This window comes from Taudactylus pleione, unplaced genomic scaffold (assembly GCF_031769625.1).
Source record: "Taudactylus pleione unplaced genomic scaffold, aTauple2 ptg000201l, whole genome shotgun sequence".
Classification (NCBI taxonomy): domain Eukaryota; kingdom Metazoa; phylum Chordata; class Amphibia; order Anura; family Myobatrachidae; genus Taudactylus; species Taudactylus pleione.
The window spans coordinates 13,738,662-13,766,455 of record NW_028284603.1 but is presented as its reverse complement, the minus strand read 5'-3'; the positions used below and the strand labels follow the sequence as shown (position 1 = coordinate 13,766,455).

The 27,794-nt window shown below is 43.2% G+C and overlaps 1 protein-coding gene across 1 annotated transcript in view; it reads right to left on the bottom strand.

The window, feature by feature from the left end:
- The window catches only part of PLEK (pleckstrin), a 77,147-nt gene extending 49,832 nt beyond the window's left edge, over nt 1-27,315 (bottom strand). Inside the window, exon 1 of the mRNA XM_088477259.1 lies at nt 27,254-27,315. Within this exon, the coding sequence (XP_088333385.1) occupies nt 27,254-27,301 (48 nt within the window). The 5' untranslated portion in view covers nt 27,302-27,315. The remainder of the gene's footprint in view (nt 1-27,253) is intronic.
- Nucleotides 27,316-27,794: the final 479 nt, after the last annotated feature.

The window sequence follows — 27,794 nt, the reverse complement described above, 5'->3', positions numbered from 1 at the left end:
CTATATGATGGCTGGTTAGTAGGTTTAAAGAAGTTTGTTGCAAGATGCTGTACATGGCTTTATATATGTATATATATATATATATATATATATATTATATATATATATCAGTGATGTGCGGTGAGGTCAGTGGCTGGGGAGGCACTGACTGGTTATGGTTAACCCCCCCTTTAAAAAAAAAAAGTGTAGGCTCTCCCCTATAGAACAGTAACCAGCACCAGGCTGAACCAGCCAGGAGGATAATGCTATAATAGGGGGTACACTCAGTGTTATCCTGCCATCATATTAACCACTCTTAGACTAGTCAGGCCAGGGCTGGAATTCTTTGGAAAGTGGGGATCCCACCAAAATTCTATGGGGTCCTCTCTCCCAAGCAGAGCCGCCATCACAAATTGTGGGTCCCGGGAATGAAAAAATAGGCAGGGCCCCCCCCTCCCAGTGCCCCTAGTAGTAGTGTCCCTTATATAGTGCCCCAGTAGTGCCACCCCAGCAGTGCCAGAGCACCCAGTAGTGCCTCCCCCCAGCAGTGCCAGTGCCCCCAGAAGTGCCTTCTCCCCAGCAGTGCCCCTTACATATACAACGAAAAATACACACAAAAAAAAAAACACCTGAATCCCTGCTGCCGTCCGTGAGCAAGAGGTGGAGCCCGGCTCCGGCAGTGTCTCCCTTTTTCTAGCTCCCTCTGGGAGGGCTGTGAGCATGGCGCACAGCCAGTTCCCTGCCGATTCAGCTGTCAGCGCTTCCGCGTCAGGTGGTATGAAAGCCACCTGACACGGAAACGCTGACATCTGAACTGGCCGGGCAGCACTGCGCCGCCGATTATGGGTCGCCTGGGGATGGTGCAGAGATGGAGACAAGGCTGTTTCCATCTCTGGAAAAAAAAAATTGGTTGGGGGGGTATTCTGGGTACTTAGAATCCCCCCCTCCGTGCGCTAGTGGGCCACCGGCAGCCAGCATTTTTCTTGGGGTCCCCTAGTGTTGCAGCGCTGACATTGTCGCCGGAGGAGGGAGGCCAGCAGGGACAGACATGTGCAGGCGGCCACTCATGTGTTTGTAACGGAGGGCACCCGGCACTTGTAGCCAATTAGATGGGCAAAGAGGCTGTTTAGCTCCAGCTCTGCTTCTGCACACGAACACAGCCACGCTCCGAAGAGGCTAAACACTGCCCGAACGGAGCTCTGCTGCCGGCCCAGAGGGTAAGTTGTAGGAGCACCCGGGCCCTCCCTCTTTGTCTGAGTGTGCGGGCCCGGGACTCCAGGCCCATCTGTCCCCCCTGTTGGCGGCCCTGCTCCCAAGCAACAACCAGTGCTATGCCCTGTATCCCTGGTGACGGTGGATGCGGGGTTCATGGTATGACATTGTTCTTTACAGGCGGCCTACAGGTCCCAGCAAGCCTGCCCCAGCATGCCGACACTTGGAGAACCACAAGTGCCTACATGCCCGGTCTTTCAGGGCCCGCTGGCGCCTGTAAAGAAAATATTAAAATAAACACAATACACTTGAATATTTTAATAAAAGTTTATTATACAGTATCTTCACCTGGGGGGCGGCGGACTTTCAGCTCTTCTGCATGGCCGCCACCTCCCCAGGGAGTCCGGCATCTTATATAAGCCAGTTGAGGGGGCGGGGCGATGACTGAGGCGCCATTTTTCTAATTGGCACTGCAGCCAAACTCTGCAGAATGGCTGGCTGGGATTGGATCCTCTCGGGTCCAGGCATGCCGCCATGACAGCTACCTCCATCAGGCCCTGCCGTCGCTAACGCCTGCACCTCTGCCAGGTCCCGCACCCGCTGATGCCCACCGTGTCCCCACCATATACCCACTCAGTGATGACTGGATCCGCTGTCCAATCGTATCTGCCTGACTGACCAGGGGGTGCTTTCATGTGGGCTGAAAGCACGTCCCTGTCAATGAGGCATTTGTATAGGTGCCGGTTTCCCCTCTATTTTCAATGGGCTTTTGCAGCCAGTGGAATGGTCCCGCCATCCGCTTCCTCTGGTTTTCTATTATCAGTGGGAGGCAGTGCTCTCCCTGCCTCCCAACTGATTTTTACTATAGAATAATGCAAAGCAGATATTTATGACATAGAATCTGTGTTATAAATATCTTCATTGCATTTATTTAATCATTATGACGGGATTCTCTGACTGTACGTCCCTGATAGATATATATATATCTAAGAAGTGGGGATGTTGCCCATAGCAACCAATCAGATTCTAGCTATTATCTTTTAGATGGTGCTAGATAAATGTTAAGTAGAATCTGATTGGTTGCTATGGGCAACATCACCATTTCTTAAAATCCGCAGGTCTGTATACTGTATAAAACACTGCATTTTTGTCATTAGTGTGCAGTATACTGTCACGATTTCTGATTAGATCATTTTGAGACCAATACAAATGCACAAATTATATATTTAATCACTTTATTTCTTAATTTGTGAGCACCTGAATTAATTTCTATACTTTTTATCTTTTATTTCCGACTCTTCTCTTAATAGCATAAGATCAAACACAATATCTTAACAGATTTATTAAAAGTAATGTTTTATATTTTTGAATGTCATCCTCAGTCCACTTCTTTTTCTTGGTGTCTTTTATGTGCAAAACTTTATCCCTGATAATTGTCCCTTTTATTTATTTTTATTTTTTTTGTGTTATTTTTTTAATTGACAGCAACACAGTGTAAGTTCTCATGCTGGAGGAAGCTCTTTGTATAGTTATTCAGTTATATTGCTAATTATGTAACAATTGTATTAAATGTAATTGTGTTATGACCATTTATATTGTAGATTATAAGCTTGCGAGCAGGGTCTTCCTACCTATATATCTGTTTGTTATTACCCAGTTTTGTTCTATTAATGTTTCCAATTGTAAAGTGCAATGGAATATACTGCGCTATATAAGAAACTGTTAATAATAATGTAGTGCCATTTGTCTGCCAAAACTACCAGTGATGTGGATAGATGTACCTGGAAAGAGCCAAAATGTTATTAGCAAAACATGTTTATATTACAGATACAAAATTACAGCTGTGCCAATTATACAGCTTCTCTAGTGTCTTATGATGTAGCAGAGTAGTATAATATGTAACAGGGCAGTATTCGATGTAACAGATCAGGTCAAGATGTAAGAGATTGATGTGGCAGGGCAGTATAAGATGTAACAGAGATGTAACATGGCAGTATAAGATGCCATAATATGTAACAGGGCAGTATAAGATGTAACACAGATGTAACATGGCAGTATAAGATGTAACATGGCAGTATAAGATGTAACAGGGCAGTATAATATGTAACAGAGATGTAACATGGCAGTATAAGAGGTAACAGGGCAGTATAATATGTAACAGAGATGTAACATGGCAGTATAAGATGTAACAGGGCAGTATAAAATGTAACAGGGCAGTATTAGATGAAACAGAGATGTAACAGGGCAGGATAATATGTAACAGAGATGTGATAGGGCAGTATAAGATGTAACAGCAGTATTAGATGTAACAGAGATGTGATAGGGCAGTATAAGATGTAACAGGACATTATAATAAACAGGGCAGTATAAGATGTACAGGGCAGTATGAGATGTAACAGAGATGTGATAGAGCAGTATAAGACGTAACAGGGCAGCATAAGATGTACAGGGCAGTATTAGATGTAACAGAAATGTGATAGGGCAGTATAAGATGTACAGGGCAGTATAAGATGCAACAGAAATGTGATAGGGCAGTATAAGATGTACAGGGCAGTATAAGATGTAACAGAAATGTGATAGGGCAGTATAAGATGCAACAGAAATGTGATAGGGCAGTATAAGATGTACAGGGCAGTATTAGATGTAACAGAAATGTGATAGGGCAATATAAGATGTACAGGACAGTAATAGATGTAACAGAAATGTGATAGGGCAGTATAAGATGTACAAAGCAGTATAATAAGTACAGGGCAGTATTAGATGTAACAGAAATGTGATAGGGCAGTATAAAATGTACAGGTCAGTATTAGATATAGAGGGCAGTATAAGATGTAACAGAAAAGTGATAGGGCAGTTTAAGATGTACAGGGCAGTATTAGATGTAACAGAAATGTAATAGGGCAGTATAAGATGTATAGGGCAGTATATGATGCAACAGAAATGTGATAGGGCAGTATAAGATGTAACAGAAATGTGACAGGGCAGTATAAGATGTACAGGGCAGTATAAGACGTAACAGAAATGTGATAGGGCAGTATAAGATATACAGGGCAGTATAAGATGTACACGGCAGTATAGGATGCAACAGAAATGTGATAGGGCAGTATAAGATGTACAGGGCAGTATTAGATGTAACAGAAATGTGATAGGGCAATATAAGATGTACAGGACAGTTTAAGATGTACAGGACAGTAATAGATGTAACAGAAATGTGATAGGGCAGTATAAGATGTACAGGACAGTAATAGATGTAACAGAAATGAGATAGGGCAGTATAAGATGTACAGGGCAGTATAAGATGTAACAGAAATGTGACAGGGCAGTATAAGATGTACAGGGCAGTATTAGATGTAACAGAAATGTGATAGGGCAATATAAGATGTACAGGACAGTTTAAGATGTACAGGACAGTAATAGATGTAACAGAAATGTGATAGGGCAGTATAAGATGTACAGGACAGTAATAGATGTAACAGAAATGAGATAGGGCAGTATAAGATGTACAGGGCAGTATAAGAAGTAACAGAAATGTGATAGGGCAGTATAAGATGTACAGGACAGTAATAGATGTAACAGAAATGTGATAGGGCAATATAAGATGTACAGGGCAGTATAAGATGTAACAGAAATGTGACAGGGCAGTATAAGATGTACAGGGCAGTATAAGATGTAACAGAAATGTGACAGGGCAGTATTAGATGTAACAGAAATGAGATAGGGCAGTATAAGATGTACAGGGCAGTATAAGATGTAACAGAAATGTGATATGGCAGTATAAGATGTAACAGAAATGAGATAGGGCAATATAAGATGTACAGGGCAGTATTAGATGTAACAGAAATGTGACAGGGCAGTATAAGATGTAACAGAAATGAGATAGGGCAATATAAGATGTACAGGGCAGTATTAGATGTAACAGAAATGTAATAGGGCAGTATAAGATGTATAGGGCAGTATATGATGCAACAGAAATGTGATAGGGCAATATAAGATGTACAGGGCAGTATAAGATGTAACAGAAATGTGACAGGGCAGTATAAGATGTACAGGGCAGTATAAGATGTAACAGAAATGTGACAGGGCAGTATTAGATGTAACAGAAATGAGATAGGGCAGTATAAGATGTACAGGGCAGTATAAGATGTAACAGAAATGTGATATGGCAGTATAAGATGTAACAGAAATGAGATAGGGCAATATAAGATGTACAGGGCAGTATTAGATGTAACAGAAATGTAATAGGGCAGTATAAGATGTATAGGGCAGTATATGATGCAACAGAAATGTGATAGGGCAGTATAAGATGTAACAGAAATGTGACAGGGCAGTATAAGATGTACAGGGCAGTATAAGACGTAACAGAAATGTGATAGGGCAGTATAAGATATACAGGGCAGTATAAGATGTACACGGCAGTATAGGATGCAACAGAAATGTGATAGGGCAGTATAAGATGTACAGGGCAGTATTAGATGTAACAGAAATGTGATAGGGCAATATAAGATGTACAGGACAGTTTAAGATGTACAGGACAGTAATAGATGTAACAGAAATGTGATAGGGCAGTATAAGATGTACAGGACAGTAATAGATGTAACAGAAATGAGATAGGGCAGTATAAGATGTACAGGGCAGTATAAGATGTAACAGAAATGTGACAGGGCAGTATAAGATGTACAGGGCAGTATTAGATGTAACAGAAATGTGATAGGGCAATATAAGATGTACAGGACAGTTTAAGATGTACAGGACAGTAATAGATGTAACAGAAATGTGATAGGGCAGTATAAGATGTACAGGACAGTAATAGATGTAACAGAAATGAGATAGGGCAGTATAAGATGTACAGGGCAGTATAAGATGTAACAGAAATGTGATAGGGCAGTATAAGATGTACAGGACAGTAATAGATGTAACAGAAATGTGATAGGGCAATATAAGATGTACAGGGCAGTATAAGATGTAACAGAAATGTGACAGGGCAGTATAAGATGTACAGGGCAGTATAAGATGTAACAGAAATGTGACAGGGCAGTATTAGATGTAACAGAAATGAGATAGGGCAGTATAAGATGTACAGGGCAGTATAAGATGTAACAGAAATGTGATATGGCAGTATAAGATGTAACAGAAATGAGATAGGGCAATATAAGATGTACAGGGCAGTATTAGATGTAACAGAAATGTGACAGGGCAGTATAAGATGTACAGGGCAGTATAAGATGTAACAGAAATGTGATATGGCAGTATAAGATGTAACAGAAATGTGATAGGGCAATATAAGATGTACAGGGCAGTATTAGATGTAACAGAAATGTGACAGGGCAGTATAAGATGTAACAGAAATGTGATATGGCAGTATAAGATGTAACAGAAATGAGATAGGGCAATATAAGATGTACAGGGCAGTATTAGATGTAACAGAAATGTGATAGGGCAATATAAGATGTACAGGACAGTTTAAGATGTACAGGACAGTAATAGATGTAACAGAAATGTGATAGGGCAGTATAAAATGTACAGGGCAGTATTAGATGTAAGAGAAATGTGATAGGGCAATATAAGATGTACAGGGCAGTATTAGATGTAACAGAAATGTGATAGGGCAATATAAGATGTACAGGACAGTAATAGATGTAACAGAAATGTGATATTGCAATATAAGATGTACAGGACAGTTTAAGATGTACAGGACAGTAATAGATGTAACAGAAATGTGATAGGGCAGTATAAGATGTACAGGGCAGTATTAGATGTAAGAGAAATGTGATAGGGCAATATAAGATGTACAGGGCAGTATTAGATGTAACAGAAATGTGATAGGGCAATATAAGATGTACAGGACAGTAATAGATGTAACAGAAATGTGATAGGGCAATATAAGATGTACAGGACAGTTTAAGATGTACAGGACAGTAATAGATGTAACAGAAATGTGATAGGGCAGTATAAGATGTACAGGGCAGTATTAGATGTAAGAGAAATGTGATAGGGCAATATAAGATGTACAGGGCAGTATTAGATGTAACAGAAATGTGATAGGGCAATATAAGATGTACAGGACAGTAATAGATGTAACAGAAATGTGATAGGGCAGGATAAGATGTACAGGGCAGTATAAGATGTACAGGGAAGTATTAGATGTAACAGAAATGTGATAGGGCAGTATAAGATGTACAGGGCAGTATAAGATGTACAGGGCAGTATAAGATGTAACAGAAATGTGACAGGGCAGTATAAGATGTACAGGGCAGTATAAGATGTAACAGAAATGTGACAGGGCAGTATTAGATGTAACAGAAATGAGATAGGGCAGTATAAGATGTACAGGGCAGTATAAGATGTAACAGAAATGTGATATGGCAGTATAAGATGTAACAGAAATGAGATAGGGCAATATAAGATGTACAGGGCAGTATTAGATGTAACAGAAATGTGACAGGGCAGTATAAGATGTACAGGGCAGTATAAGATGTAACAGAAATGTGATAGGGCAGTATAAGATGTACAGGGCAGTATAAGATGTAACAGAAATGTGATAGGGCAGTATAAGATGTACAGGGCAGTATAAGATGTACAGGGCAGTATATGATGTAACAGAAATGTGACAGGGCAGTATAAGATGTACAGGGCAGTATAAGATGTAACAGAAATGTGACAGGGCAGTATAAGATGTACAGGGCAGTATTAGATGTAACAGAAATGTGATAGGGCAATATAAGATGTACAGGACAGTTTAAGATGTACAGGACAGTAATAGATGTAACAGAAATGTGATAGGGCAGTATAAGATGTACATGGCAGTATTAGATGTAACAGAAATGTGATAGAGCAGTATAAGATGTACAGGGCAGTATAAGATGTACAGGGCAGTACAAGATGTAACAGAAATGTGACAGGGCAGTTTTAGATGTACAGGGCAGTATAAGATGTACAGGGCTGTATAAGATGTAACAGAAATGTGATAGGGCAGTATTAGATGTACAGGGCAGTATAAGATGTAACAGAAATGTGACAGGGCAGTATTAGATGTACAGGGCATTATAAGATATAACAGAGATGTGATAGGGCAATATTAGATGTACAGGGCAGTATTAGATGTAACAGAAATGTGATAGGGCAGTATTAGATGTACAGGGCAGTATTAGATGTAACAGAAATGTGATAGGGCAGTATTAGATGTACAGGGCAGTATAAGATGTAACAGAAATGTGACAGGGCAGTATTAGATGTACAGGGCAGTATAAGATATAACAGAGATGTGACAGGGCAGTATTAGATGTACAGGGCAGTATAAGATATAACAGAGATGTGATAGGGCAGTATTAGATGTACAGGGCAGTATTAGATGTAACAGAAATGTGATAGGGCAGTATTAGATGTACAGGGCAGTATTAGATGTAACAGAAATGTGATAGGGCAGTATAAGATGTACTGAGCAGTATAAGATGTAACAGAGATGTGATAGAGCAGTATTAGATGTACAAGGCAGTATATGATGTAACAGAGCAGTATAAGATGTAACAGAGATGTGACAGGACAGTATATGAGTATTCCGGTGCTCCCAAGGATCAGTGTTATTTTGGGGAAAAAAAAGAGAATGGAAAAAAATATAGTGTAAATCTGTGATAAAAACCAAAAAAGAAAGTATATAGACATATACTCACCCTTTATAGGTGAGATCAGTACATTGAACACAAATCAACACCGTGGTCCTATGGTGGTTGCAACCGATTTGCACTATGGAGGCATGTTTTTTTTTCTTCATATAACGACTACTGTCAGGATTTGAGACCCATCGAGATCGATTCATCATTGCTATTGCAACCACCGTAGGACCACGGTGTTGATTTGTCTATATACTTTCTTTTTTCTTTTTTGGTTTTTATCACAGATTTACACTATATTTTTTTCCATTCTCTTTTTTTTCCCCAAAAATAACACTGATCCTTGGGAGCGCTGGAATACTTCTATACAAAAAACTATCTTTATCAGGATCTCTGTTGAAAGTTCTGATTATTCCAGGCTGCACCTTCTTTTGGTTCATTTATAAGACCACATAAGGATAGTAGCACCAATCATCCAAACCTATTTTTAGCACAGTAAATGAGGCAATAGAGCAGTATAAGATCTAACAAAGCAGTATAAAATGTAACAGAGATGTCATAGGGCAGTATAAGAGGTACAGGGCAGTATAAGATGTACAGAGCAGTATAAGATGTAATAGAGTTGTGATATAGCAGTATTAGATGTACAAGGCAGTATAAGAGCAGTAGAAGATGTAACAGAGATGTGATAGGGCAGTATAGGAGGCAATAGAGCAGTATAAGATGTAACAGAGCAGTATTAGATGTGCTGGCACAGTTTGTTAGGGCCTGGACGTGTATGTGTCCTCCCCCAGTTTCAGTGTGGCCCCCCGGAATGGGTGCTGGGAGAACTACATCTCCCAGCACCCCTTGCCCCTCCCACCAGCCCCTGGAGTCTCCCAGCAGCCCCCGAGACTCATAGCAGTCCCCTCTCCAGTGAGAAGATAGAGGAGAGGCCACAGGGAGCCGCTGAGACCCCCGGGCAGGGAAGTGCTGAATTTTTATTTTTTTAGGCAGCATAGGGTTTTCAGAGCTGAGTCAGGAGTGCGCATACCCGTGGTAATTCAAAATTGGACGCAATGTTTTTTACCTCGCTAAACCTCGCTCCCAATTGAATATTCCCCCATGTGTCTAGCTACACAACCTATATACTTATTTTTGTTGGTCTGAACCTGCATTTTAATTCATTGCTATATAAGCTAATGCTCTTTATTACTTATTAGTTTAATGGGAAGTTACTACTTTTATCTATTTAGCTTCTGACATTTTATTACTAACTTCATTAGGCTTTGTGCTAGTAATAGTGGGCACGGATGGTCCGTACATCACATTTCTCCATTGCTTAATAAACCTATGTTCTTCATCATAGGTATAGGCACCCTAACAGAAGTGGAAGTCAAAGGCCACAGCTGGCCCAGATCTGGATTATCCCTACAGAGCAGCAGCAGACACTTTACCCATCCTAAATGATGTCTGCAAGATCTGAACAGGTGTAAGGGAAGGAAGGATTGATAGACGACTGGATAATGTTAGTGTCAGAGTAATTTGTGTATTAGGAGACATGTCTAGGTGTGTGTTGTAATTGGGTATAAGTGACAAATGTTAATAGACAAACTATGATCGACATATGATGGTTTTTCCTACAGACTGAACAACCATCATCTGTCATCTGACTGTGGGTGCCGCTGGCCGGGGGACGTGTCCCGCCCCCTCTCCACTGCCTCTGCCGCAAGTGTACAGGCGGTCAGCACGATGCCCCAATATATCTGCAGATATATTGGGCATTGACTGTGCAGCACAGCCGACGCTATATGTCTGTGAACGACGTCGTTCACATACATATCGCTGGTACACACTGGCCACGCACAGAAGGTACTGTATTTTGGATGATCAATTGATCGGCCAATATATCTGCCAGTGTGTACCCAGCATAAGCCCTCAAGGGCAGGGCCCACTGTGAATCAGGCCCCTTGTCATTGCATGTTAAGCACAATATTATTGGTTTTGTATTTGGAATATTTCTACATCAGGGTCCATAGGGTATCCACAGGATACCTTGGGGGTATAGGTGATGACGTCAGGCATCGGGCACCATAGAGTTAAGTTTTCAGCCTCCCAGGATGCACTAGGGTCCCCCTCCTATACCCCGCCCCCGAGCCAAGGCATCTCAGTTTCGTTTGGTGCCAGGCCGGAGTCGGATGCACCTGTTAGAGGGGGGCTAAGAATAGCCCCTGAAGTTTCTTCAATGCAGCTGTGGCTGCACATCTGGAAGTACAGCATGGACAGTCAGTGCTGACGTCCATGCTGTCTTCCCTACACCCCCGCCGGTACCAGAACGCCGGTACCGATCCGGGGATGCTGGTAAGCATCTGGGGTCACAGCTAGTGGTGACCCCAGATGTTTGGGACCATGGCCGGATCCAAGGGGGCAGCAGGTAAGCAGCGGGGTCCTGCGGTGGGACCCTGATGAAACATGGTCCAGAGTCCCCAGGCAGGGGGCTCCCTGGGTCTGGCTGCAGCGTGGAGGCAGGTACCTAACCTGCGCTTCCACTACCCCCCTGGGACAGCGGACCGCGGTTGAGCGGTAGCGCTGCGGTGTCCCAGGGGTTAATTGCATGACAGGGGAGCGCGCCTTCCCTGTAGCACAGCCGGCGCCTCCCCCGCTGCACACAGCCCTCTCTGCACTGTGCTGACTGGCCCTGTGGCAGCGCTCCTCCCCCAGGCCGGCCTCCTCTATGCTCCTCGGTGGCCATCTTTACAAGCGCATGGTGAATGCTGCTGGAAGCTTGGAAGCGGTGGCATCGCGGTCTAGGTCCCCCGGCATACCTCTCCTCCGTCTGGTTCAGGTCTGTGTATGCAGCGCTGTGTCCTACCAGGCTCTGTGTCTGCGTAGTTGATTATCAGCGCTGTTAGTGCAGGAATTGATTTTCTTTGCATTGTATGTGACTTCTGCTAGCACTGCTGCCTGTACTTTCATTTTCTACTGTCAGCCTTTTCACTGTCCCTGATCTTTTTCTGCTAAAGGCCTTGCGGTGCGGTGATTGCAGGGTGGTATCACACTATACTACGAGTATCAGTGAGAGGGGTCACATACTTACCATCATGTCTGAGAGTGACTTTACTCTCCAGCTTTTGTGTACTACGTGCAAGGTACCTATAGCGGAGGGGGAAGGTAGCGCGGAGGGGTTCTGTCGGTAGTGTTATTTATTGGCGCGGCCAATTACTGTCACGGCCCCGGTACAGGAGCTGCCCTGGGCTTGTTTCTCCAAAGCGCTTACAACCCTCGTGGGCCAGTTAGCTACCTGCATGTCCCTATTCTTTTACGCCATCAACAGTTCCTCAGGTTTGCAATCCGCAACGACCACTTTCATTTCCGGGCGTTACCTTTTGGGCTGGCGACAGCACCACGTGTATTCACCAAGGTGATGGCGGTCATGGCGGCTTCCCTGCGGCTGCAGGGAGTCCGCATGTTACCGTACTTGGACGACCTTCTGTTGGTGGCAGGATCTCCAGAGCTCCTTCTACGCCACTTGGACCTGACCATTGCGGTACTGCAACGGCACGGCTGGTTGATAAACTGGCAGGAGTCCACCCTGATCCCGTCTCAGAGGATTCTGCACCTCAGAGCCTTATTGGACTCCGGACAGCAAAGGATCTTTGTGACGGGGGAAAAGATATCTGCCTTGCAGTTGAGGGGGCGCAGTTGTCTGCAGAATCGCCGTGTGTCTCTGCACTCGGCCATGGGGTTACTGGGCTCCATTGTGTCGGTATTCGACATGGTGGAATATGCCCAGTTTCACTCCAGACCTCTGCAGCAATTGATCCTGTCCAAATGGAATGGACTGCCTCAGAGTCTAAAATCCCAGATGATGGTGCTCACTCCGGAGGTTCGCCTGTCCCTAGCCTGGTGGTTGCAGACAACCCATCTCAACAGGGGTCGTCCGTTCTGGGTGGTGAATTGGGTCCTGTTGACAACGGACGCCAGTCTGCGAGGCTGGGGAGCAGTCACAGGTCCACACTTGTTCCAGGGCAGGTGGACTCGGGCGGAAAAAGAGCTTCCAATAAACATCTTGGAGCTCCGCGCGGTATTCAATGCTCTCCAGCAGGCACATCAGGTTCTCCAAGGTCACCCAGTGCAGGTCCAGTCGGACAACGCTACCACCGTGGCCTACATAAATCGGCAAGGAGGAACCCGAAGTCGGGCGGCTCTCGTAGAGGTGTCCCGAATCCTGGTTTGGGCGGAGCGCAATCTCCCGGCCATATTAGCTGTCTTCAACCCGGGAGTCCTAAACTGGGAGGCGGACTTTCTCAGTCGCCAGGACGTTCATCCGGGGGAATGGTCTGTGCACCAGGACGTCTTTCAACTTCTGGTGGACAGGTGGGGTCTTCCAGAGATCGACCTCATGGCGTCACGGCACAACAACAAGTTGCCGGTGGTCGGATCTCGCATAAGAGACGAAAAGGCGTCTCTGGTGGATGCTCTGCCCGTCCGGTGGATGTTCCGTTTGCTTATCTGTCTCCTCCGTTTTCCCTTCTTCCACGGGTAATCCGGAAATTCAAACAGGAAGGAGGGACGCTCCTGTTGATAGCTCCCGCGTGGCCCCGGAGGCACTGGTTCTCAGACCTCCAGGGACTGTCCGTGGACATTCCTCTGCAGTTGCCGTTACGTCCGGACCTCCTGTCACAGGGTCCTTGTCTTCACCCGGACCTGAGTGACTCGGCTGTCTTTGACGGCGTGGCTGTTGAGACGGCCATGTTAAGGTCCAGGGGTTTTTCCAGCTCTGTAGTACAAACAATGCTAAGGGCTCGGAAACCATCCTCTGCAAGGATATACCATCGTGTATGGCATACGTTCTTCCAGTGGTGTCGGCCGAGAGGTTATGCTCCTCGGGAGTTCCGTCTGTCTAGAGTATTAGCTTTCCTACAGGCGGGACTGGACCATGGGCTTCGCCTTGCGTCTCTGAAGGTGCAGGTGTCTGCCCTGTCCGTCTGGTTCCATCGTAGGATTGCTGCAATCCCTGATGTGCGCACCTTTATGCAAGGTGTTCTCAGAATTCAGCCACCTTTTGTTCCACCGGTGGCGCCTTGGGATTTATCTGTGGTCCTGAGGGCTCTCCAGGGACCGCCGTTTGAACCACTGGGCTCAGTGGACCTCAAATGGCTATAAGATGAGGGAAAAGGGAAACTGGGAGAAGGGATTCTGCACAAGAGAAAAGTAGTAAGATATAAATATCAATAACCAACTATAGATGCAAATTACTAGAAGTGAAAAAACTCCTGTTTAATTGAAGTGGTTGGTGGTGCTCCCAAAAGTCAAAAGTTATAAACAGAAAAAATATCCCTGCACAGGCAGGTCAAGTAGACTCTTTTACTGGGGCACTCTTCAATAGTAGTTTGAAATAATTAATGATATGATGAATAAATAATAAAATAACAATTTTAATTCACTCGTTAAAATATTGGTGCTAGCAGCACTGAAAACACTGAATTCCAAGACAAGACAAAAGGACAAACATAAACATATAACATATATATAATATAATAAATCCTGCCTGAAGAGTCCAAACAATATTCTTATTGCAGGAAAAGAATAGGGCGAAAATATATCCTATCTCTTTGAAGAGATAGAGATGGCTGGCAGCCGCAGACAAGATAAATGTGGATTAGTAATAGACACAAGGCAGGTATCCCTTACCAATGGTGACCACACACACCACCATCATTCCTTTTTCTTTCCTTTTTTTCCTAATGAACACACTGATTAGAAGGTGGTGTATTTATAATCATGGGCCATCTATTGACTAATTTTTAATTTTTAATTTCATATATACCGGTACTCATTACTCCTTCAAATGTACAACTGACAGAAGTTTTGGATATACAATGACAGTAACGTAACCATCGATTTTGTCATTGTTAGGCAAACTATTGAAATCGTTGCCATCAGATCTTGCTTTTGTAATACTCAAAACAAACTATCTGATGTTTCACTAACTGAATCATAAGCCTTTTAGGTATATTCCCTCCTCGGATGTATAAGTATAGAATCTGGTTTCAGTTTAATTAAAAGAACTGACAGAATAATCGGACACACTATGACATTATTGTAACCATCGATTTTGTCATTGTTAGGTAAACTATCGATATTGCTGCCATCGGATTTTGCTTTTACAAGACTTAAACTACACTATCTGATGTTTCACTAACTTAATTATAAGATCTTTAGGTACATGCGATTTAATCTTTAATCTTCTTTCACCTTCCCAGTAAAGATACAGTTAAATCAGGATTGGTCCAATAGTTATCACTCAAGTAGTTCTACCCGGGGCTATCAGATTTATGGCCAGAGGAAACGATGATTATACGTAGTCCGGTTTTGATTAACCCTTTTGCTAACTCTGACATACAGTATGAGCTAGAATATCTGTATGATTATATAATCTCTATTTCATATGAATAAGATAGTAAATTGACATAACAGACAGAATGTTGGATACACAACAATATTGATGCAATCACTGACTCAAATTTTGTAACTAGTAGGTCGATTATTTACATCACTGCCACTTGGATTTTTATCCTGGCAATACTTTAATAATATTCTCTGTTGTTTTCCACTAACTCGATTATAAGTTCCAGTTCAGTTATAATTGATTGAACTTTTCAGCGTTTTACCAAGCTAGAACACAGCTCAACCGGGATTGGTTGAAATAGCCATCATTCATTTTGTACAGCAGACTGATAGGCCAACCCAGGGCTGGTAGATCATTGGCCAGGGAAAACATCAATCTGGAATACGAGGTCCGGATTGGCCAGCCCACATGTAAATACTGGCACATGGAGCTAGAATGCTGCTGGGCATCCTGTTTGTGAACAAGCCTACGGGCGAAACGCGCGGCATCACAGGCCTGATCAGCTGACCACCGTCACGTGACTGCCATTGTGCAACACGCTACAGACGCTGCACAGTATACGCTAGCTCGTTGCAGCTTGGAACAAGGCAGCTGATCAGACGGCTGAAGGCAGTGCAGCGCATACCATTCCTGCTGGTGCAGACTACACTATACTTTACAGGTACCCTTCTATCCCCTCTGGTGGCAGTTTGACTGATCTGGGGCGCATTTGAGGTTCTGCAATGCTTAGGTAACAGAGCCCACCTAACACCCTACAGATCCTTAACATACACCACTACCCTGTTGTTTCCATGGACACTAAACTCTCCACTCTCTCATCACTCGGCCTGCACTCATTCTGAGTGAAAGTAGAAGTGGGGAGCTATCTTATGTGCCAACTTTCCTTCTTTCAGCTACCCATTTTTTCTGACGATATGCATAAATGTGATCACTAAATCAATGGTTGGCACTTGTAAATTATGTGATGATCTATAATGCTGTTATCCATTTATGTTAAGCCTAGTATCAATTTATATTGATTGCAGATTGTAGGCTAGGCTTTAATAAGTAACTTGACAAGCACCTGACTGTGTTCTACGACATTTAGACACAGATGCACTATAATTTACTATATAGAAACCAGTGGACTCATTATGTGATTATATCCTTACTTAGGCCTAATTGCTATACAACAGGGTTATGTGTGGTCACCATTGGTAAGGGATACTTGCCTTGTGTCTATTACTAATCCACATTTATCTTGTCTGCGGCTGCCAGCCATCTCTATCTCTTCAAAGAGATAGGATATATTTTCGCCCTATTCTTTTCCTGCAATAAGAATATTGATTGGACTCTTCAGGCAGGATTTATTATATTATATATATGTTATATGTTTATGTTTGTCCTTTTGTCTTGTCTTGGAATTCAGTGTTTTCAGTGCTGCCAGCACCAATATTTTAACGAGTGAATTAAAATTGTTATTTTATTATTTATTCATCATATCATTAATTATTTCAAACTACTATTGAAGAGGACCTCAAATGGCTGACAGCTAAAACTATTTTCCTCCTGGCCATTGCTTCGGCCAGACGTGTTTCTGACTTAGGGACTCTCTCCTGTAGACCCCCTTTTCTGATTTTTCATAGGAACAGGGCAGTGCTGCACACTCGTCCTGGTTTCCTTCCCAAAGTTGTTTCGAGTTTCCACATCAACAAGAAAATCGTTGTGCCGGCTTTTAACTCACCTGATCTTTCAGTGGGTGAGGCCACTTTGGATGTTGTGCGGGCCTTAAGGATTTATGTTGACCGCACTTCTTCATTTAGGAAGTCGGACGCCTTGTTTGTTCTCTAGGGCTTCCGTAAAAAGGGTTGGCCTGCTTCAAAGCAGACTTTGGCAGGCTGCATTCGTATGGCCATTTCAGAAGCTTATCTTCATGAAGGCCTTCCGGTTCCTTCCTCTGTGAGGGCTCATTCCACTAGGTCTGTGGGTCCTTCATGGGCTGCTCGACGTGGTGCCTCTGCAGTCCAGATCTGCAAGGCTGCCACATGGTCCTCGGTCCAATCCTTTGTGAGGTATTACACGTTTGACACCTTTGCCTCTCAGGATGCTTCCTTCGGACGGCGGATTCTCCTTTCAGCACAGGAGCATCCCCACCCTTAAAGGATACTGCTTTGGGACATCCCCAAGGTATCCTGTGGATACCCAATGGACCCTGATGTAGAAAATAGGAGATATGGTAAGAACTTACCTTTATTATCTCTATTTCTACGAAGTCCAGAGTGTTCCACAGGACTCCCGCCCTGTCGCACCTGTGCTGCAGATGGGCTTTACTCTAGTCACCAGTTTTTCCGTTTCCCTCTGGTGAGAATGTGATTCTTGTGTGTGTCCAGATCTTTTCTTCCTTCTCCTCCTCCGGCCTATGGCTTGGTACGTAGCTGAGATGCCTTGGCTCAGGGGCGGGGTATAGGAGGGGGACCCTAGTGCATCCTGGGAGGCTGAAAACTTAACTCTATGGTGCCCGATGCCTGACATCATCACCTATACCCCCAAGGTATCCTGTGGAACCCTATGGACTTCGTAGAAATAGAAATACCAAAGGTAAGTTCTTACCATATCTCCTATTTTTGCTACCTGTATTTTTTATGGCAAATATATATATATATATCTAACTATTTTATGTATACTTGCAACACGTTATAGATCTGGAATTGGTATGAGTAGACCGGCATTAGAAGATCCCGATAGGGTGAGTATTTCTACTATCCCTAACCCTCTCCCCCCTAACCCTCACTTAGGGGTGCCTAACCCTAACCTCCCCCCTAGTGCCTAACTCTAACCTCCCCCCATAAGACCCTAAACCTAACCCTCCCAGGGGGGTGCCTAACCCTAACCTCCCCCCGTGGATACCTAACCCTAACCCCCCCCCTTCCCCTAGCCTGACCTTAACCCTCCCGGGGGGTGCCTATCCCTAAGTCCCCCAGGGAGTCCGTAACCTAACCCTCCTTCGCCCCCCCCCCCGCAGCTGTCCTCACCCGTCGCCCGGCTTACCTTCGTTCAGTATGTTGGGCGTCGGGATCCCGACGTTGGGATAATGATAGGTGTTGGGATTTCGATGCCTAGCATTAGTCCCTTGTCGGGATATGACAGTGGGAAAGCTGGCGGTCGGCATTTCGACCATCGGCTTCCTAACTACAAACCATACATCTAAATACTTCATTTTAGACTTCTTTACCAGATGGCATTTTGTGCAATGTGTTTCTACACACCATTGCAGTAATGAGTAGGCTGTGGAACATGTTTTGCAATGGATAAAATCATTGGACAGCAGAGAGGTATTTTCTGCCAGCTCCAACAAGTAGTTTTGTGATGCTAAAGTTTTCCATCAAATTAACATTTTTGTAATAAGTGACATTTTCAAGGTTCATTGTTCATCCTCCCACACTCAGAACAAAAAGGGAACTCTTTCTGCTTCATCAGTGTCCATGCAGTTTGTTTATACAATGTATTTTACATTTGCTTGATATATACACGCTGGAATGAACATGTGACAATACAAGGAGATCAAGCCAGAAGTGAAATTAGTCTTTGTGGTACCCAGTGCAGAACAAGGAAATAAGTAACACACCCACCCTAAACTGCAAGCAAAGGAGTAACATACCCATTATTTGAAAAAATTCAATTGTCTTCTGACATGGGGGAGATGTACCAAGCCTTCTAAGAAGTGAAGAAGTTGACCATAGCAACCAATCAGCTTTTACCTGTCATTTTATAGGCTATATTTGATAAAAGCTAGCTATAAGCTGATTGGTTGCTATGGGCAACTTCTCCACTTGTCCAGCCGATGAGATGACAGTGTGCTGTGTGAACGCTATATCGTCCAGTAGACAGTAATACCCACCATAAGGCAATGACTCTGTTATTAGTAATTTGTTCACACTTTTCCTGATATGAACTCCCTTTTCTTATTCATCACTTTTTCGATCCCCACAGATTATTTAACAATACATTTTTTTTTAAAGTATTTATATTGAAGCAATGAATGTTACAGCAGTATATAACAAATCAAATACTACATTTGCATATAACAAACAGATGATGGGTGTATCACATTGTCAAAAAAGGTAAAACACAAAATGAATTGCGTAAAATTTGTTTTTCAAATGACTGTTGTTACAGTATAAGATTTGGGAACAAAACAGTCTAAAGGTTAAGGGTAACTCTAAGACGATAAAGATTCACAGAGAACAACAAAATAAGAAATTAAAAAAAAACAAATATATGATACCATCATCTTAATGTACAGCAATACTGTCTGATAAAAATAATAAACAAAATAAAAAAAAATAAAAAAAGCAAAAGGGGTTTTGCTCGCCCCTCCTCCCCGAATCCCCCACAGCCAACCAAGAAAGAGAAAGCTAGGGGACAATGGGAGGATCACCCTCTACCATTCAGGACATATACCAAACAGTATTTGACAATGAGCCATGTAATTGAGATCTAACAGCACTGGATAAAGTTGTAATGTAGCTTTCCCATACACCAAAAAACTGTTCCACTTTCTGGTCTCCCTCCAACACTACTCCCACCCATTCCATCCGGAAAAGGTAAAAGAGTTTAACCTTAAATGAAGACAAAGATGGTGGTTCAGCAGCAGTTTTTTGCCACCTCTAGATATATTTTGTCCCCTTGGACTAATACCAAAAAGTGCCCAGTCAGGGGTTAAAGGCAGATAATTTATTACAGTATATGCTCAGTTGAATAGTTACACACCAGCACCCAGAACTGACGAACCAAGGGGCAAAGCCAAAGGCAATGATAGAGGTCTGCATGTGACTTACCACACTTAAAACAGCTATGAGAGGTTGATACTAGTCCTGTCAAAAATCGCCTATGTGGGGAAAGATATGTTCTATGTAGTACATTCAAAAACATTTGTTTATACATTGAAGAGGAAAGCATCCTGCATGATCTAGAATGTGCCTGCAATAGATCGCTTATCTGTAAGTCGGGGAGATATCGGAGCCAGGTTGCAAGACCCTTTTAACAAGTGGAGTGATCCAAAATAGTTTGAAAGTGTTTATAGGCCAATGAGATCACCCCCTTAGTCGACGGCTGTCGCTCAAGTAGCCCATCAACTGGATTCTGCCAATTTGAGGAAAAATAAATAAAAGTGGGGAAAGAGGGCAGGCCTGGCGTGTTCCACGGTGCACAATAATAGGATCGCTGCAGTGGCCATTAGGCAGCAGGAAAGTGGAGGGGGACGTGTACAGATATTGAATAGTATTGATAAAGTCCGGATGGAAATTCCTACTGTACGTTGCAATAATGAAAATAAATGTGGCCATAATACAGTATCGAACGCTTTGGTGGTGACGAGACTCGGCAATATATTTTGAGAATGGGTTGAATGAGAAGACGCAACTAACACAGCAATTGCTGCTCGAACCTCTTTAACAGACTGTTTGTTGCGGGTAAATCCAAGCTGGTGGCATATCAGGGCATGGGGAAGAAAGGCTTGAAGCCTGTCAGTGAGGATTTTTGCTAATAGCTTAATGTCTGTGTTCAATAATATAATAGGCCTGTAAGAACTTACCAACTGTGGCTCTTGATTTGGCTTAGGGATCAATATTGTATGAGCGGTAATAACATGCTGGAAAGGGGTATGGTGTTGTATAATATCATTGAAGAGTTTCAGTAGGGTACTGTAAGAGCAATATGTGGCTGGAGAATTTCATAGAATTCATTAGAAAGACCATCCGGACCTGGGGACTTATGTATATTAAGTTTTGAAATGGCTGTAGTAATTTCCTCGAGGGTTATAGTGCAAGTTAGAGACTCAGATTGGGACTGAGTTATAGGGGGTAAATTGGCATCTTGTAATAGCTGGGCATGGGCTGCTTCGTCAAAGGGAAGATTAGAGTATAAATCAGTGTAGTAGGATTCAAAATGATTTAAAATGGTGGAAGAATCTGTAAGGCGTTGTCCAGTATGTTGATGTCTAAGAGCTGTAACAAAACATCGAGACGAAAGTTTTTTGGACATATTTGCAGAAGACAGCCCGCCTTATTCCCCCACGAGAATATTAAATCTCGCTTGGCTTGCGATAACAAAAAATTATTTATTAATTGTTTGGTTTGGATGTACAGTCGTAAAGATTCTTCACTAGAAGAGGCCAAGTGGGTTCGAAGGGCACTGGTCAATGAATCATGCAGAGAGCGGTAAGTCGCAGAAGATTTCTTTTTCTGTCTAGTAATAGACTCAATGATTTGGCCAAGAAGAACAATTTTACCTGCACCCCAAAATATAGTAGGCCTATCCCAGTATTCCAAATTGTTGTCCAAGTAGTTTAGCCAGTTGTTGGTTAAAAATTTGCGAAATTCATCAGACTGATAAAGGTAACTTGGGAATTGCCAAGATTGTGAGCTACCTGATTGTATCGTCCTCTCAAGCAATAAAGAGACTGGGGCGTGGTCGGATACCAAGATGCTATGGATGTCGGTAAGTTTAAGCTGCGTGACTACGGAGTCAGCTATGAAAATAGTATCAGTCCTGGACCAGGAGTGATGGACCCCAGAATAAAATGTAAAGGATTTACCTGTAGGTTTCAGGAGATGCCAAATATCTAAGCTGGAGAGTGGTTCTCATGATTTGGATTTGTTTCCACGTGGTAGAACCAGTGTGCCGTGGAGGAGGCCTTTTGTCCAAGACAGGATCACCCACTAAATTCAAATCTCCTCCCAAAATAAGGATAAAATTAGGATGTTGCAGTAGGAGATTTGTTAAGTCCTGTAGGAAGTCAGGCATTGCTAGGTTGGGGGCGTAAACATTAACTAGTGTGTATTTGGAACCCCACACCTCAACGTCAAGAATTAAATAATGGTTATTAGGGTCAACTATTGAATTCAGGACAGTATAGTGAAGGTTTTTGTAGAATAATATAGCAACCCCTCTAGCCTTTCTGTGGAAATCAGCTGAGACACACTGATCTAACCAGGGAGCTCTGAGAGATGACCCAGTTCCTGCCACCCAGTGCGTCTCTTGAAGAAAAATAATTTGAGGGCAAAACCGTTTTACATGTGTGATCACCCTCTTGCGTTTAATAGTTAAGGCCACCCAGGAGATAATCTTAAAATGTGATCCCGTAGAAGAATTAGTTGTCAAGATAAACAGAAGGCGAATACTCTATGTTCCATCTTTCAACACACCACTCAATATAAGGACAAACTTGCATCAAAAATTGTGAGTTTAAAATCTCTACACGACAAACTGGACTCCCTGTGGGGTCACTGCAAGAACTCAACACTGCTATTGCTAATAATAATGCTGGCCTTCTGATTTTCACATACATCTCAATGCATACTGTATTTGTGCCTATGTCAGTTTGCCTCTTTCCACTTGGAAATACTGTATTTTATCATAGTTCTCTTGCCTAGCCTCACATCCTTTATCTATCTACAGTCTACTTTATTATTCAAATTCTGCATGCATTATGTCCCCACTTTTATTCCGCTCAGTAACAAACTTTTGTTAATGTGCATACATATTTACCAACACTGTTCTTTCACTTGCATTTCTGCAAATTTCTTGCACTCATATTTCATTTATATTTCCAGTTTTTCGTCCCTCTAGTTTACTTATCCACACCATGACAATGTTTTCTTCAACCCCCCCTTCACTCAGTCTCTACCTAATCCTCTGTTCTGCCCCCTGCTTCCACCTTTATCCTTTCCCCCTTGTCTCCTCAACCTCCTCCTCTCCTCTTCTCCCCCCTCCTCTGTCTGCCTTCTTTCCCCTCCTCTCCCATTATTCCACTTTCATCCTGTTCTACCCCTTTGTCCTACTACCCCACCGCTAATTTCTCCTCCTACACTCCTCTCCCTGTCACTTCACCCCACTGCCATCCACATCTCCCTCCCTGCCAACCCCCTACAGGTTCCCTTTCTAGCTCAGGTGTCCGCACCATCGCTACACTCTATTCATATCAGTCCCCAAAATGAATATCCCCTACATACTACAGCAACCCTGATAATCTTATTCACATCTCCCCCACAAACGCTATCCCTCTATCCTTTGCCCTCTGGAATGCCAGGTAAGTCTTTAATAAACTGATCCCCACCCATGACCTTTTCATCTCCAACTCCCTGAATCTCCTAGCCATTACTGAAACCTGGATTTCGCCCTCTGACACCACTTTTCCTGCTGCTCTCTCCTCTGGGGGCCTCACTTTCTCTCATATCCCTCGTCCTGGGGGTCGCCATGGTGGTGGTTTTGGGGTCCTTCTTTCTGCCAGTTATTCCTACCAACTAATACCCCCTGGCCCTCCCTCCAAATTCCTTGACAACTTTGCTTCCTGGCTCCCTCACTTTCTCTCCTCAGATCTTCCCTTCATTATCCTAGGTGATTTTAATATTCCTATTGACATTCTCACAGAATCCTCTACCTCTAAACTCCTTACCCTCACCCCTTCATTTTGTCTCTCCCAATGGACTTCCTCTCTCCCCATGTGAGTGGGCACTCACTTGACCTGGTCTTTACTCACCGTTTTGATATTTCTGATTACTCCAATTCCCCATTCCCCCTCTCTGACCATCACCTTCTCTCTTTTAACTTATCCCTCTCTTCTTCCCCTCCTCTACCCCCTAAGGCTATCATTACTAACCGTAATATTGAGGCTATTGACACTGTTGCTCTTTGCTCCCTGCTGGACTTGCTTCTTGCCCCTATCCTCTCCTGACCTGAACAAGCCACTTCCCTGTACAATGCCTGCCTTACTTCTGCTCTTGACTCTGTTGCTCCGGCAATGACTACTCACACTCATAAATCCACACTACAACCTTGGCATTCCAAATGCACCACATACCTGCAAACATGTTCACGAATTGCCAAGCATCAGTGGAGGAAATCACGCTCTAAGGCAGACTTCATCATGCTACAGTGCTGCCCTGTCCCTCTCCAATCATATTTTAAAAACCTCATCTTCTCCCAGTCCTCAAACTCCCGGCATCTCTTTGCCACTTTCAACTCCCTCCTCTGTCTTCCCCCTCCTAGCCTTCCCTCCTCACTCTCTGCCCTTGATTTTGCCACCTATTTTACATCTAAAATTGACTCATATCCCATCAGACCCTCCGCACTCCTGTCCCTCCTTTCCCTGACCACCCCTCCCCATCTGTCTCACCAACTTTGACATCCTTCTCCCGTTTCTGGAGAGGAAGTCATGGCCGTCATCAGGTCCTCCCTCCTTCCACCTCACCCCTTGACCCTATCCCTTCCCGTCTCCTGTTACCTGTCTCCTTCTGCCTGTTCCCATCTTGACCACCTCCTCAATCTCTCCCTATAATCTGTCTCTGTCCCTTCTGCATTCAAACATGCCTTGTGTCCCCCATTCTTAAAAAGCCTACCTTTGATCCTAACATACTCTCCAACTACCAACCCATCTCTCTCCTCCCTTTTGCTTCCAAACTCCTTGAGTGTGTTGTTTACAACCACCTTACCACCTTTCTTTCCTCCCACTCCCACCTTGACTCACTTCAATCTGGATTCTGTTCTCTCCACTCCACTGAAACTGCCCTCACGAAAGTATGCAATGACCTCCTTGCTGCCAAATCCAAGGGCCACTACTCTCTGCTCATTCTCCTTGACCTCTCTGTTGCATTTGACACTGTAGACCACCCTCTCCTCCTGCAAATCCTTTACTTTCTTGGTCTACGTGGTACTGCTCTATCCTGGCTGTCCTCCTACCTCTATGATCATTCCTTCTCTGTCTCCTCTCATGACTCCTCTTCCACTAACAGTAGGCATTCCCCAAGGTTCTGTTCTTGGAACTCTACTATTCTCCCTATATACATCCTCTTTAGGTGAACTCATCAACTCTTTTGACCTCCGAGGTCATCTCTATACTGATGATACTCAAATCTACCTTTCCACCCCTGACCTCTCCACCTCTCGCCTCACACGTGTCTCCAACTGTCTCTCTGCTATCTCTTCCTGGATGTCCCAGCGCTTTCTTAAACTTAACATGTCTAAGACTGAGCTGATCATCTTCCCACCCTCTTCCATTACTTCACTTCCCACAATTTCATTATCTATTGATGGCACAACTGTCTCCTCTAGCCCCAAAGTGTGCTGTCTTGGAGTTATTCTAGACCCCTCCCTCTCCTTTAAACCTCACATTCAGCACCTCTCGCAGTCCTGTCATTTCCATCTCAAAAATATTTCAAGGATTAGACCCTTCCCCACCCTGGATGTGCAAAGTAAAGCGAGCAGGGAGAATTTGGGGGAAAGAAACAGTACTGATGATGGAAGGATGTTCAGCGATCCAGGAGAGGGGAGCGAGGCACAAACAACAACAAAAAAAATTTACAAATACATTTTTAAAAAAACACATTAGCTGCACTCCAAATGGAGTGTATTTACTGTATATCAAGGGGTAAAGAGGTTTTTTCTCACTTTGAAAGGTCTTGAATTCTCTTCTATCTCAGATATGGTGAAGATCGGGTCTCAACCCAATAGTCATAAAGGAACTGCACTCTACATATGAGCTTCTGTTCGTAAGCATATGGTTCGATGCCCTACCAACAAATGTAATAAATGCCTTCATGCACACAATAAAGCCATGTGCAATGAAGACAGTCCCAGCATCCATTCACAGTCATGGTTAAGACAGAAATGGGGTTAACCGAGCAATATTTTAGAAAAAAATTTAAATCAATAAAGTGAGTGATCATATGTAGGTGTCACTGTCTTGTCACATTCACCTGTATCCACCCTGAGCCTTTCCAGATTAATTTGGCAACCTTTGAATAAAAATGCAAAATGCCTTTATGTCAGTTTTTCCAAGGACTGTATACTAGTCAGGGATCTGTTCATGGTGGACAATTGTGTCTACAGTACTCGCACACATAGAGAAGCATTGCAGGTACTGAGCTCTTACAGCTCTAAAATAACCCTTATTGTTGAATTTGGACTAGGCAGATAAAAGCAAGTGTGTTGCCTAAGATTTGGTACAGATACGACCTGTGACCGTGAGTAATGTTACAATACTGTGTGTCTTTTGAAAGCATTTAACATTTTGCCCTTATACCTACAGTATCTATATAAAGTATCTCCTTAGTGCAGAATATTTGTATATGAAAGTTTAAGGATGGAGCTCTAATGTAGCTAATATAGTATAATAATTCAATTCAGATAATTATTAAGAAATCAGAAAGCTTTCCATGTTGTTAATTTATCCCAGCAACACGTCATATACAGCGGGTTTATCACATTATAGGTAAATCAATAAATTGGATGTCTATTTAGGAAGTCCAAGGAAAAAGAGCCATTTACCCATAGACCTGCACAAAAGCAAAACATTCATAAAGCTCCAAAAACAGCGGCATGTACACGTGTCCTCATACACCAAGCCTGAGTACGCCATACAACGGGAGTCACCTGGCACGACTGAGCCGCTCTGAGAGGTGAAGCGTACGGTCTCTTTCTTTACAGGTTTCATCTTATTCACATCGCAGATACAGCAAAACACCACTCACAGTGTACTAGAGACACGGGGCTGCGACTTTAACCACACAAGAATTTGTTTTAAACACATACAAAGTCGCAGATAGAGCACAATGCAACTTATCGTGAGAAAAAGCCGCAGCCAGTGCATCTCAGCACTTCATATACAGATCAGTCTCATTCGCACACATTTGTACACATTTCGCACATCAAATTGGTTGGTGCTATCTAGCAAAGTAGTTTTGACGCTACCAGTTGTTTTATTTGTAAGAATAAAGTTTAAGCGAAAAAGACTCCAGCGCAGCCGAGTCGCCCAGGACCTGGCGCGCTGGGAGGAGCTTTTTGGTGCGACTGAAGCCACAGTGTATGAGGAATACAGGACACAGCTGTAGATGTGTTTTAATATTATAACTTACAGTATGTTATATTTAGGTCTGAATTTTTTCACATCTTTCTCAAGTAGATGACTACAGTACTTCAGCATAGGTCATATAAACAACAGGATTGTCCCCATTCTGTTCATTGGTATCAATGCTATTTAATAGCATTTTTAGTTATTGAGACATACTGTATGCAGCTTATTACATACCTTTTTCACAAGATAGCCCTCCCTTATTTGCTCTGGCTGTCTCTCCATCCTTAGCTCCTTCTCACAAGTCGTTAGATGACAGTTTCTGGGGTTGTGACATTATATATAGTGTGGCTCATTCAGCATCGGTTTCCGTCTAACTTTCACAAGACTACACGTGGCCAATCACATTCAGTGCCGATTATTTCCTCATTTGCAGCTACATAGAGGAAGCTCAGGCCTGTAACAGCATTGTCTGTGTATTTTTTTTATTTATTTTTTTTTCAACCAAAATATAATTCTGGAAATACACCCTAAGCTGTGTGAAGATTTAGAAAAAGTGCCTAGGTAACCTATGAATCTGTATAAATAGTTATTCATAAGGCATTTTCACACATGAATGGGATATCAGAATGTTTGAGGTTGACGTTATTTCTCACTAGCTGCTATTGAGGTTTCACACATTACAGAAATGTAGCATATTCTGACAAATGACACTGTACTTACAGCTGCATTATCACTGTAGTGGCAGAACAGTTACGTTTGCAACGTTGAATTGGCT